At 45.9% G+C, this 10,591-nt stretch overlaps 1 protein-coding gene across 1 annotated transcript in view; it reads left to right on the top strand.

Moving 5' to 3' along the window:
* The window catches only part of LOC118364063 (integrin alpha-8-like), a 59,496-nt gene that overhangs the window by 4,093 nt on the left and 44,812 nt on the right, over positions 1–10,591 (top strand). Inside the window, exons 4-12 of the mRNA XM_052489672.1 lie at positions 125–248; positions 2,224–2,285; positions 4,641–4,686; positions 7,163–7,288; positions 7,369–7,413; positions 7,893–7,936; positions 9,075–9,131; positions 9,279–9,331; positions 9,846–10,051. Coding sequence (XP_052345632.1) covers positions 125–248; positions 2,224–2,285; positions 4,641–4,686; positions 7,163–7,288; positions 7,369–7,413; positions 7,893–7,936; positions 9,075–9,131; positions 9,279–9,331; positions 9,846–10,051 — 763 coding nt within the window. The remainder of the gene's footprint in view (positions 1–124; positions 249–2,223; positions 2,286–4,640; positions 4,687–7,162; positions 7,289–7,368; positions 7,414–7,892; positions 7,937–9,074; positions 9,132–9,278; positions 9,332–9,845; positions 10,052–10,591) is intronic.

Below are 10,591 nucleotides of genomic sequence, written 5' to 3'. Positions count from 1 at the left end.
GTGTGTGTGTGTGTGTGTGTGTGTGTGTGTGTGTGTGTGTGTGTGTGTGTGTGTGTGTGTGTGTATGCCTGTGTATGTATGTGTGTGTGTGTGTGTGTGTGTGTGTGTGTGTGTGTGTGTCTAGGCCTGTGCTCCTCTCTACCACTGGCGTACTGTGAAGGTGAACGGTGAGAAGGACCCGGTAGGAACCTGCTATGTTGCCGTGCAGAACTTCAGCGCCTACGCAGAATACTCACCCTGTAGGACCAGTGAGTTCACACACACACTAAGGTCCCTATCAGGTGGCCATTTGTAAACACCCACTGGAACACACAACTAGTCTTGGGCGGCATACCGTATATACCGTATACTGGTGTATTTGGAAAAAAGCCACGGGATGGTTTTTCAATACTGTCAAAACAAAAGTTTTTCAATTAATTTGAATATTTGTAGCAACTTTTTAAAAATGTGTAATTTTACCTTTATTTAACCAGGCAAGTCAGTTAAGAACAGATTCTTATTTTCAATGACAGCCTGGGAACAGTGGGTTAACTGCCTGTTCAGGGGCAGAACGACCTTGTCAGCTCGGGGGTTTGAACTCGCAACCTTCCGGTTACTAGTCCAACGCTCTAACCACTAGGCTACGCTGCCGCCCCAGTTATTACCTGCAGTCAACTTGTGCAATACCTTAGGAGATAAAGCAGATTGCGTTCTTCATTTTAACCTGTCACAATATTTTAGATGAAGCTTACAGTAGTTCCCCAGAACAGTAGATGGTGTTAATAGCACCATGGGAGAAAGCGAGCTGATGAGTCCATAACTTTCTATATCTATTGGCGAGTCTCTGTTGTGCAGCGCACATGAGGTGATGAAGTTACACTTGGATGCAAATCACTGCTAAATAATGGCTTTCTGCCAGAAGTCAAAGAGCTCTGGATGAGTTGTCTGTATAGCTGCCGTTTTTTCCCTGGGCTTCTACCAATGTTTTGTTTCCTCCCCGTTCATCTCCCCATCTACTCCGTGTACACATGCTGCTCTTCTTTCAGAAAAGCACGCGTCACCTTTCATTTGCACAACATCTCTTGTTTACTTTTGCTTGGAAACGTCCACACTCACCGAAAATCACATTCGGTAGCTCCTTGCTATGCTTGGATAACTTTATGAGCTGTATTTGCCTGTCTGCAATTAGTTTATGTTCATTTTCACCCGTTAGCATTTAGCTATGTAATTTCGCTTTTAGTTTGTGCAAATTTTATTAGCATTCTGGTAATAGAGGCCCAATGGGCTCTTCTTGCATTTTTACACCCCCCCCCCCTTGTGTTCTATGCCGGTAATATTGGAAATCCCGGTATGAGAGAAGGAAGGTATGACAATATGAAAATCTGAATACCGTCCAACCTAATGCACAACTCTTATTATTGACTCTCTACACAAACATCCTGACACACACACACACACACACACACACACACACACACACACACACACACACACACCCGTCTGGTGTTTTAGTGATTCTGGAGGTTATTTAAGGGTTTGTTTTATGTTGTCAGTGATATTCTACAACATCGACATCAAACAACCTAAAAGGAAAACATAAAACATTCTACTCTACTGGACAGTTTTTATTGAGATCAACGTGATGGTCCCAAGGGGGTTGGACGCACAATGCTACTGTACAAACCCAGCACACCTGCGCTCGCCACGCACACATATACATATCTACACACTACACACACACACACACACACACACACACACACACACACACACACACACACACACACACACACACACACACACACACACACACACACTCAGTCTCTGTAATGTTTCCAACCCAGTGTGTGTATTTCAACAATTCTCTCTGGGAGCTTCCTGTTTAGAATTTAATGTGGAGTTATGACTTCCGAGCGTACACACTCCAGCTAACACACATAGCAGTCAGTATGTGTGTGTGCGTGTGCGCGTGTGTGTGAGTAGTTACGACTCATTTCACCTCTCCTCGGGGTGCCTCTGGAACATGGGGAATGATTCATTATCAGCCAGGTTTATACACACACACACACACCATACACTCTGATTTCTTCCACATAGAGTTTGGACATATGGAATAGTGGAGAGGTAAAGTTCGAGCTACTTGGAGGGCCAGGGTCAGACTTTGTGGAACACTTCAACTAATAACAATTCATCATAGGAGGGTTGAAACAATGATCTGATATGGTGTGTGATTGTGTTTGTCAGATGATCCAGACCCGGAGGGACAGGGTTTCTGCCAGGCCGGGTTCAGTGTGGACTTCACCAAGGTAACAACCATCACTACCCACGTGATGTCCTCATCACCGTCCATGTCATGACATCCTCATCACTGTCCATGTCATGACATCCTCATCACTGTCCATGTCATGACATCCTCATCACTGTCCATGTCATGACAATCCTCATCACTGTCCATGTCATGACAATCCTCATCACTGTCCATGTCATGACATCCTCATCACTGTCCATGTCATGATATCCTCATCACTGTCCATGTCATGACATCCTCATCACTGTCCATGTCATGACAATCCTCATCACTGTCCATGTCATGACATCCTCATTACTGTCCATGTCATGACATCCTCATCACTGTCCATGTCATGACATCCTCATCACTGTCCATGTCATGACATCCTCATCACTGTCCATGTCATGACATCCTCATCACTGTCCATGTCATGACATCCTCATCACTGTCCATGTCATGACAATCCTCATCACTGTCCATGTCATGACAATCCTCATCACTGTCCATGTCATGACATCCTCATCACTGTCCATGTCATGACATCCTCATCACTGCCCATGTCATGGCATCCTCAATACAGAGAGAACCCCTTAGTTATTTTCTAACACACAATCACAGCCGAGTCAACATATTCCGAGACGTGTGTGTAAAAAGACCTGTTTGTCATAACATCCTCCCTCCTCATCCTCACTTTCTCTTTGTCTGACTCCTCCCTTCTCAGGGCTATAGAAAGACACACAATCAGGGTTAGAGGGTAGGGAGCTAGGAGGCATGCAACTTTGTCTGTTTCAATCACAGAGGGCCTTGCTCATGTGAACATCTGAACCCTCTGCCTCTCTGCTCAATGTACCCTCTTGTACAGGAAGCTGTCATTTTCAACAGGAAGTACACATGGATGACTGAAGACAGTGTACACACACACACACACACACACACACACACACACACACACACACAGAGAGAGAGAGAAACAAACAGACAGACACAGACATTGTATTTTATGATTGTTTCTTCACTGTTTATCAATCAGTGTATACAGGTAAATCAGGATGAGCTAGGCCAGTTCAAGGTCCAATGCAGCCATTTTCATCTGAATATTAAAAAATGTTTGGGTAACAATGAAGTACCTTACTGTGATTGTTTCCGATTAAAAGGGTAAAAATAAACAAAAAGAATTTTGCTATAACTGTCTTGGAGTGGTCTGAGTGGAGAGGGGAAAACTAAAAATTAGATGTTATTGGCAGAGAGTTTTGGAACTGACTTTCTTATTGTTCTATTAACTAATGTACTACCTGGTGATGACACCAGGCAGGCCAAAACTACATCCCAACAAAATAGGCTGTCATTTCAGATGGTCTTTTCAAACAGCTCTTACACTAAAAGTGCATTATCATAATGTGGAAATATATATAAAACACAGGAAAATCATTTTTCTAACTGCACTGGGCCTTTAAAGTGCATTGAATTTGGTTTGACACAGGTAGATTAAGTATCGTCACTTACAGTGGGACAAAAGAGTATTTAGTCAGTCACCAATTGTGCAAGTTCTCCCACTTAAAAAGATGAGAGAGGCCAGACAGTCTGCTTGGAGTTCGCCAAAAGTCACCTAAAGGACTATCAGACCATAAGAATCAAGATTCTCTGGTCTGATGAAACCAAGATTTAACTATTAGACCTGAATGCCAAGTGTCACGTCTGGAGGAAACCTGGAACCATTCCTACGGTGTGGCATGCTGGTGGCAGCATCATGCTGTGGGGATGTTTTTCAGCGGCAGGGACTGGGAGACTAGTCAGGATCGAGGGAAAGATGCAAAGTAAAGTACAGAGAGGTCCTTGATGAAAACCTGCTCCAGAGCACTCAGGACTTCAGACTGGGGCGAAGGTTTACATTCCAACAGGACAACAAGTCTAAGCACACAGCCAAGACAACGCAGGAGTGACTTCGGGACAAGTCTCTGAATGTCCTTGAGTGGCCCAGCCAGAGCCCAGACTTGAACCCGATCGAACATCTCTGGAGAGACCTGAAAATAGCTGTGCAGCGACAGTCCTCATCTAACCTGACAGAGCTTGAGAGGATCTGCAGAGAACAATGGGAGAAACTCCCCAAATACAGATGTGCCAAGCTTGTAGTGTTATACCCAAGGAGACTTGATGCTGTAATCGCTGCCAAATGTGCTTCAACAAAGTACTGAGTAAAGGGTCTGAATACTTATGTAAATGTGATATTTCAGCCTGTTTATTTTTAATACATTTGCAAAAATATCTAATAACCTGTCTGAATACTTTCCGAATGCACTTTAAATTCAGCTGTTGTCCAGTCTTGAGGAAGTTAGTCCTAACCCTGGACTGACCCAGACTTTCTCTTCCTCAGGAGGGGACACTGGTGGTGGGTGGACCTGGCAGCTTCTACTGGCAAGGTAACATTAGCTCCCTCTATGTGAAACAATAGAATTGCAAAAAAGAGGCAGAGAGAGGGAGAAAGAGATGAGTTTAGCAGCATGATGAAGGCACATTCCTGCACCAGACTCGGATTCACATAGTATTTGATTAAGCACTGCTCCAGTTCATTTCTCTCGTTCCTGGTGTGCAGTTTGATCCCAGGAGAAGCAAGATTAGGACAATGTAGAGTGAGAGCCCCTGCCTCCTCTCTCTCTGACAGGAAGTGTTTGAGTGAGTCTGGTCTCAGTTGTAATGAGCTGATCAGAGGGAAATGGGGTGTGGAGGAACTCCCACTCACCATGGTAATTAGTGTGTGTTGGAGGGCAGACACCTGCTTCACAGTGGACCTTGAAGTTGGAAAGTGTGTGGCTGTGTGTGTGCTGTGGGGGGCATGGTGGGAGGGGTTACTCTTCCTGTCTCTCCTGTCCTGATGTCTCCTTGCTTATCTTCATTGAGGTGATATTAGCACACAGCTGTGTGTGTGTGTGACGGTGAGTGTGCATGCAAGTGTGCATTTGTGTGTTTATGAGAGACAGTTAGTAATAAAGGGTAGTAAACGCTCCTCCTTTTATCACGGCCACATCATGTTAACCTCTGTGCCCTATCGCTCCAGTTGCTTAATTCATTTGAAAAACGAAAGAGGATAGGAACATGCTTTTACAACAAGAACTGCCTACTAGGTCTGCCATATGTGTAATGAATATGATGGTAGACAGAGAGCTGGTTTCAAGCGCAGGGTGTAGCAGGTGTTTATTGTAAAGGACCACAGGAGGAGGCAGGTAGCTGGGTCCAGGGGCAGGCAGAAGGTCATACACAGGGGGTCCAACATGGCAACAGTACAGGCAGGGAAAAGGCTGGTAACGTAGTACGGGAGATCAGGCAATAGGTTGATAACAGGAAATCTGATAGGCTAAGGTACAGGCAGGGAATAGGCAAAAGGTGTCATTAGTGAGGCAGGCAAAGACTATCATCACCTGCATTGTTTGCTGTTTGGGGTTTTAGGCTGGGTTTCTGTACAGCACTTTGAGATATCAGCTGATGTACGAAGGGCTATATAAATAAATTTGATTTGATTTGATTTGATATCATACACGGGAGGAGTAAATCACGGGGAAAACCAGCGCAGAAAGACGTGTGTCACAAAACAAACAATACCTCAGTGATGGGGTGCAAAGAACTGAACCAAATAGTGTGTTATAATGACATACAGGTGTGTGAACAGGTGATCAGAATTCAGGTGATTGGGATCTGGAGAGTGAGCTGCGTTCAGGGGATCTACGTGTTTGAGGGTGTGAGTTGGATGCAGATGTTACAATATGCCTTCAAAATGGAGTGAGAGACAGAAGTGGGTGAGAGAGAGAAAGAGAGATGGATAGTCAGTGAGTATTTTTATGAGTTCATATTATGTTGTATTAATCCTTTGTTGAAGGTGGTTTATGATCTCTCTATGCCCCTGGTTTGTGTGTATAAGCGTTTGTGTGTGTGTGCGCATGTCGTTGCCCTCAGCTTGGCTCAGCTTCCTGGTGTTTAAACACTTCCTCTAGATGTTTATAAAAGCTCTGAGCAGAGAGTTTATTGTCCCTAATATACAGCTATTATCACAGGTGATTATGCTGAGTTATTATGGGAAGCCTTTTATACAGCTTATTATCAGAGGATCTGAAGGAACCTCTTATACTATCAGTAATGAGGAAGTCTGCAGAGGGCTAGGGGTCTGTTTCTGTAATTAGGGTTAGGAGCTGTCTGTGGAGTGTGTGCGTGTGTGTGTGTGTGTGTGTGTGTGTGTGTGTGTGTGTGTGTGTGTGTGTGTGTGTGTGTGTGTGTGTGTGTGTGTGTGTGTGTGTGTGTGTGTGTGTGTGTGTGTGTGTGTGTGTGTGTGTGTGTGTGTGTGTGTGGAGAAGGTCTGTGTCTGTGGTTACGGTCTGTGAAGAGGGTCTGTCTTGTCTGAGTAGAAGGTCTGTCTTTGTAAGTCTGTGACTTGGGTTAGGGTCTGTGTAGGTATGCGTCTGTATTTAGGCTTAGCGTCCAAGTCTGAAGGGAGTTAGGAAAAGTGGGAGTCTGAGACAGGGGCGATTTCTCTCTGCCAGGACCCACCACATTAAGGAGGATTGATGTGAGGTTGAGGGCAGCTGGAGATAAAGCAGTAGGCCTATGTTTGTCTGACCTCCCCCTCCATCGCACAGCATTTGCTACAATAGCAGAGAGAGAGCGAGAGAGAGAGAGAAAGTGTGTATGCGTGTGTCATTCTAACTTGTGTTAACGAGGTGTTTCAGTGTTTCTCAGGGAAGAGCACCTCATACCTGTGAGTTTCATAACAAATGGCAGGAAAGTGTGTGTGAGGGTGTGCATGTGTGTATGATAGACTGACAGTGCGGAAGTTATTGCTTCCCATTGGGTCTGGGGTTGGCCTGTCCGTTACTGACCATTGTGTGTTTCTGACCTCTCTCTCTCCAGGTCAGGTGATGACTGCAGGCGTAGCAGAGATATTGAATGGTTACTCTCTGAAAGCCGTGCTCAGGAGAGTCCCTGGAGAGAAACACACACACGCTGCAGCTGATACCCATGACGACAGCTACCTAGGTAACACACACACACACAGTTTCATCTACACACACAAACACTCACACGCTCACTCACTAATATATCTCTCTTGTCTGCAGGTTACTCTGTGGCAGTGGGGGAATTCACAGGAGACTCAGAGCAAGGTAAAATACAACACTTTCATCTCTGTGTGTTTGGTGCTTGCAGGGTTTCAGAGGCTACTCCCATGAACCGTAACTAACTAGTAATTACACTGCAAACTAACCAAGAAATGTAACTTGCTACGAAACCATATGTTCTGCCTCCTACATCTTCCTAATTAAAACATGGCACCAAGTGCCAAACCAAAGGTTGACACATGGTTGTATTATGATTTTATTGTGGTTGTAGGCTGGTTGTGGTCTCATCTTTGAATTCCTTAAAGCTGGAGCTTGCTGGCTTGGGTTTGTGGTCTGGTCTGTACTGGGAACAGGGTTGGGGGAGGTACTCATATCAAAACCCCTCTCTATCTTTCTTCAGCTTTTAGTGTCTTCAGTCAGGGTGGCCTAGAGACAGAGCCACACGGAAAGGCAGGCATCCAGACAGGCAGACAGAAAAGCAGGCAGGCAGTGTGATGTAATGTGTGTTCCCCTCTCCTTTCCAGAGCTGATAGCTGGTGTTCCGAGAGGGGCACAGAACTTTGGATATGTAAGTACAGAATCACACGCATGCACAACAGCACACAACCACACACACACACACACACACACACACACACACACACACACACACACACACACACACACACACACACACACACACACACACACACACACACACACACACACACACACACACACACACACACACACACACACAGTATATGTAAGTATTGAATTTTTAAATTCCTGTGTGTCCAGAGAGGAAATGTTTCCAAAGTAGAATTCCATTCCGAGTTACTATCGCTTAGCAACAACAACTCCCCCCACTCTGACCACAACACAGTCCTATCTGTGTGTGTTTGTGTGTGTCCTGGACTCTCCTAAATGACACACAACTTCCTCTCCATGAGAGCTGACCCAGCCTGACCCCTTTCCCTGACACACACATGACCCCTCACCTCTAACACACAGCTCATTGCCTGCTCACACACACGCACACACAGACGCACACACTGACAGACACTGAAACCTAGATAGAGATGTATTCAGAGCAGACAAGACTGTGAGGTTGTGTCAACAGGCTCTGGGGCCGGTAGCCCTCACATTTGTGGTCAGTGGGCGTCAGGGTTAGGTCTGTTTGGCCTGATGAGACTAGAGTAGCTGTCAGCCCACGTTAAGCTTCTCAGACCTGGGAGGACAACCAGCCTGACACCCCTGAGAGAGAGGCGGAGGAGGGGGGGCCAGGGAGTTAAGTGTCTGCACATGTGTCTTTCCCTCTGTCTGCCTCTCTCTGTCTGTCATTCCGAGCGACTGTCTGTGTGTATGTCCGTCCGTCTGCCTGTCCGCCTGTCTGTTTCTCTATATTTGTTGGTGTTTTGTGTATGTGTTTGTCTCTCTAACTTTGTGAGTGCGTGCACATGTTTATGGGTGAGTGTGTGTCGCCCCTGGCTGTCTCCATGTGGTTGTTATTGTAGGTCTTTTGAAGGAATTCCCAACCCCTCTGTCTCCCCCACATCTGGGGTTATGGAAATGGAGGGTACGGAACTGAGGAGGGGAGGGGGTAAGGCAATGGTGATGGGCTGAAGAATTCTGTTTCTATTTCAGCTCATTACATCCTGTGAATGTGTTTGCATGATGCCTGTGTGTACCCGTATTAGGTGTGTGACTCTTGTGTCCTGTTTCAGGTAGCTGTGATTAACTCCACTAATCTGACATTTATCATGAACTTCACAGGAGAGCAGGTCAGTAACACACAGTAACGTCACACACATACACATACACACATACACACACACATAAACACACTGCTATTAATCTTTTACCTGACTACTTTATAGCACTGCTGTACATCCCTGACTGTAGAGTCATGTTGTGAAATGTTTTGTCAGATGGCTTCCTACTTTGGCTATTCTGTGGCCGTTACTGACCTCAACGGAGATGGGTGAGTTGTCTGTCTGTCTCTCTCACTTTTTCTATCACTTTCTCTCGCTCTCTCGCTCGCTCTCTCAATTTAATTTTCAATTTAAGGGGCTTAGCTTTTCTCTCTCGTCTCTCTGCGTCTGCCACTTGGCCACTTCTTCCCTCTCTTCCTGTCCCTACAGATCTTCATGGTTCTTGCAGTGAAATAATTGTTTAGTCCGAGCTAAGGATGAAGACAGTTGAGTGGGCGAGGGGGGAACGAGAGGGAGAGGATTGTTAGTATGTGTTCCAGCTGTAGCTTGTTCTCTGATTCTGATTACTGAACTCTATTTCTGGAGCCAGACCACATCCTTTCTGACATGTCTGTATAACACACTAAGCTATGTGTGTGTGTGTGTGTGTGTGTGTGTGTGTGTGTGTGTGTGTGTGTGTGTGTGTGTGTGTGTGTGTGTGTGTGTGTGTGTGTGTGTGTGTGTGTGTGTGTGTGTGTGTGTGTGTGTGTGTGTGTGTTCTAAAGCTGTGTATCTTTCCCCCAGGTATGATGATGTACTGGTAGGAGCACCTCTCTACATGGAGAGAGAGAGGGAGAGTAAACCCAAGGAGGTGGGCCGTGTCTACCTGTACCTCCAGCACTCCCCGCTCACCTTCTCCGAGCCCCTTCTCCTGACGGGAACACACACCTTTGGACGCTTTGGCACTGCCATCGCCCCGCTAGGAGACCTCAACCAGGATGGATACAACGGTAAGCTGTGTGTGTGTGTGTGTGTGTGTGTGTGTGTGTGTGTGTGTGTGTGTGTGTGTGTGTGTGTGTGTGTGTGTGTGTGTGTGTGTGTGTGTGTGTGTGTGTGTGTGTGTGTGTGTGTGTGTGTGTGTGTGTGTGTGTGTGTGTGTGTGTGTGTGTGTGTGTGTGTCTTTCCCCTCTCTTTCTTCCCGTTCAGTGTCCACTCCCAGTGTATTGGTAGGCAGAGGTTTTTATATGTTTCCTCTTCATCTCTGGTTGTTTGGTCTTGGAGAGCAGATATCTTATCAGATGCTCCGATGTGGGAAACCGAAGGTTCTTCGGCCAATCAGAAATTGCGGTGTTAGTGTTTCCTTGTGGAGTTCTTCCCCCACTTCCTGTACTGATGAGCAGGGTTTGAGGTGTGTGCGCGCGTGTGTGTGTGTGTGTCAGAGAGAGAGTTATTTTTCATCTCCAGATGTCAACTAAGATAGGGGCTTCTGGAAGTTTCTGTCCCACTGCCCAGAGTTCATTCTGCCTCTCGTTGTGTTTGCTCTTTAAACA

Source organism: Oncorhynchus keta, chromosome 31, assembly GCF_023373465.1.
Source record: "Oncorhynchus keta strain PuntledgeMale-10-30-2019 chromosome 31, Oket_V2, whole genome shotgun sequence".
NCBI lineage: Eukaryota > Metazoa > Chordata > Actinopteri > Salmoniformes > Salmonidae > Oncorhynchus > Oncorhynchus keta.
The sequence above is the reverse complement of the archived record's forward strand: the minus strand, read 5'-3'. Positions and strand labels throughout refer to the sequence as shown.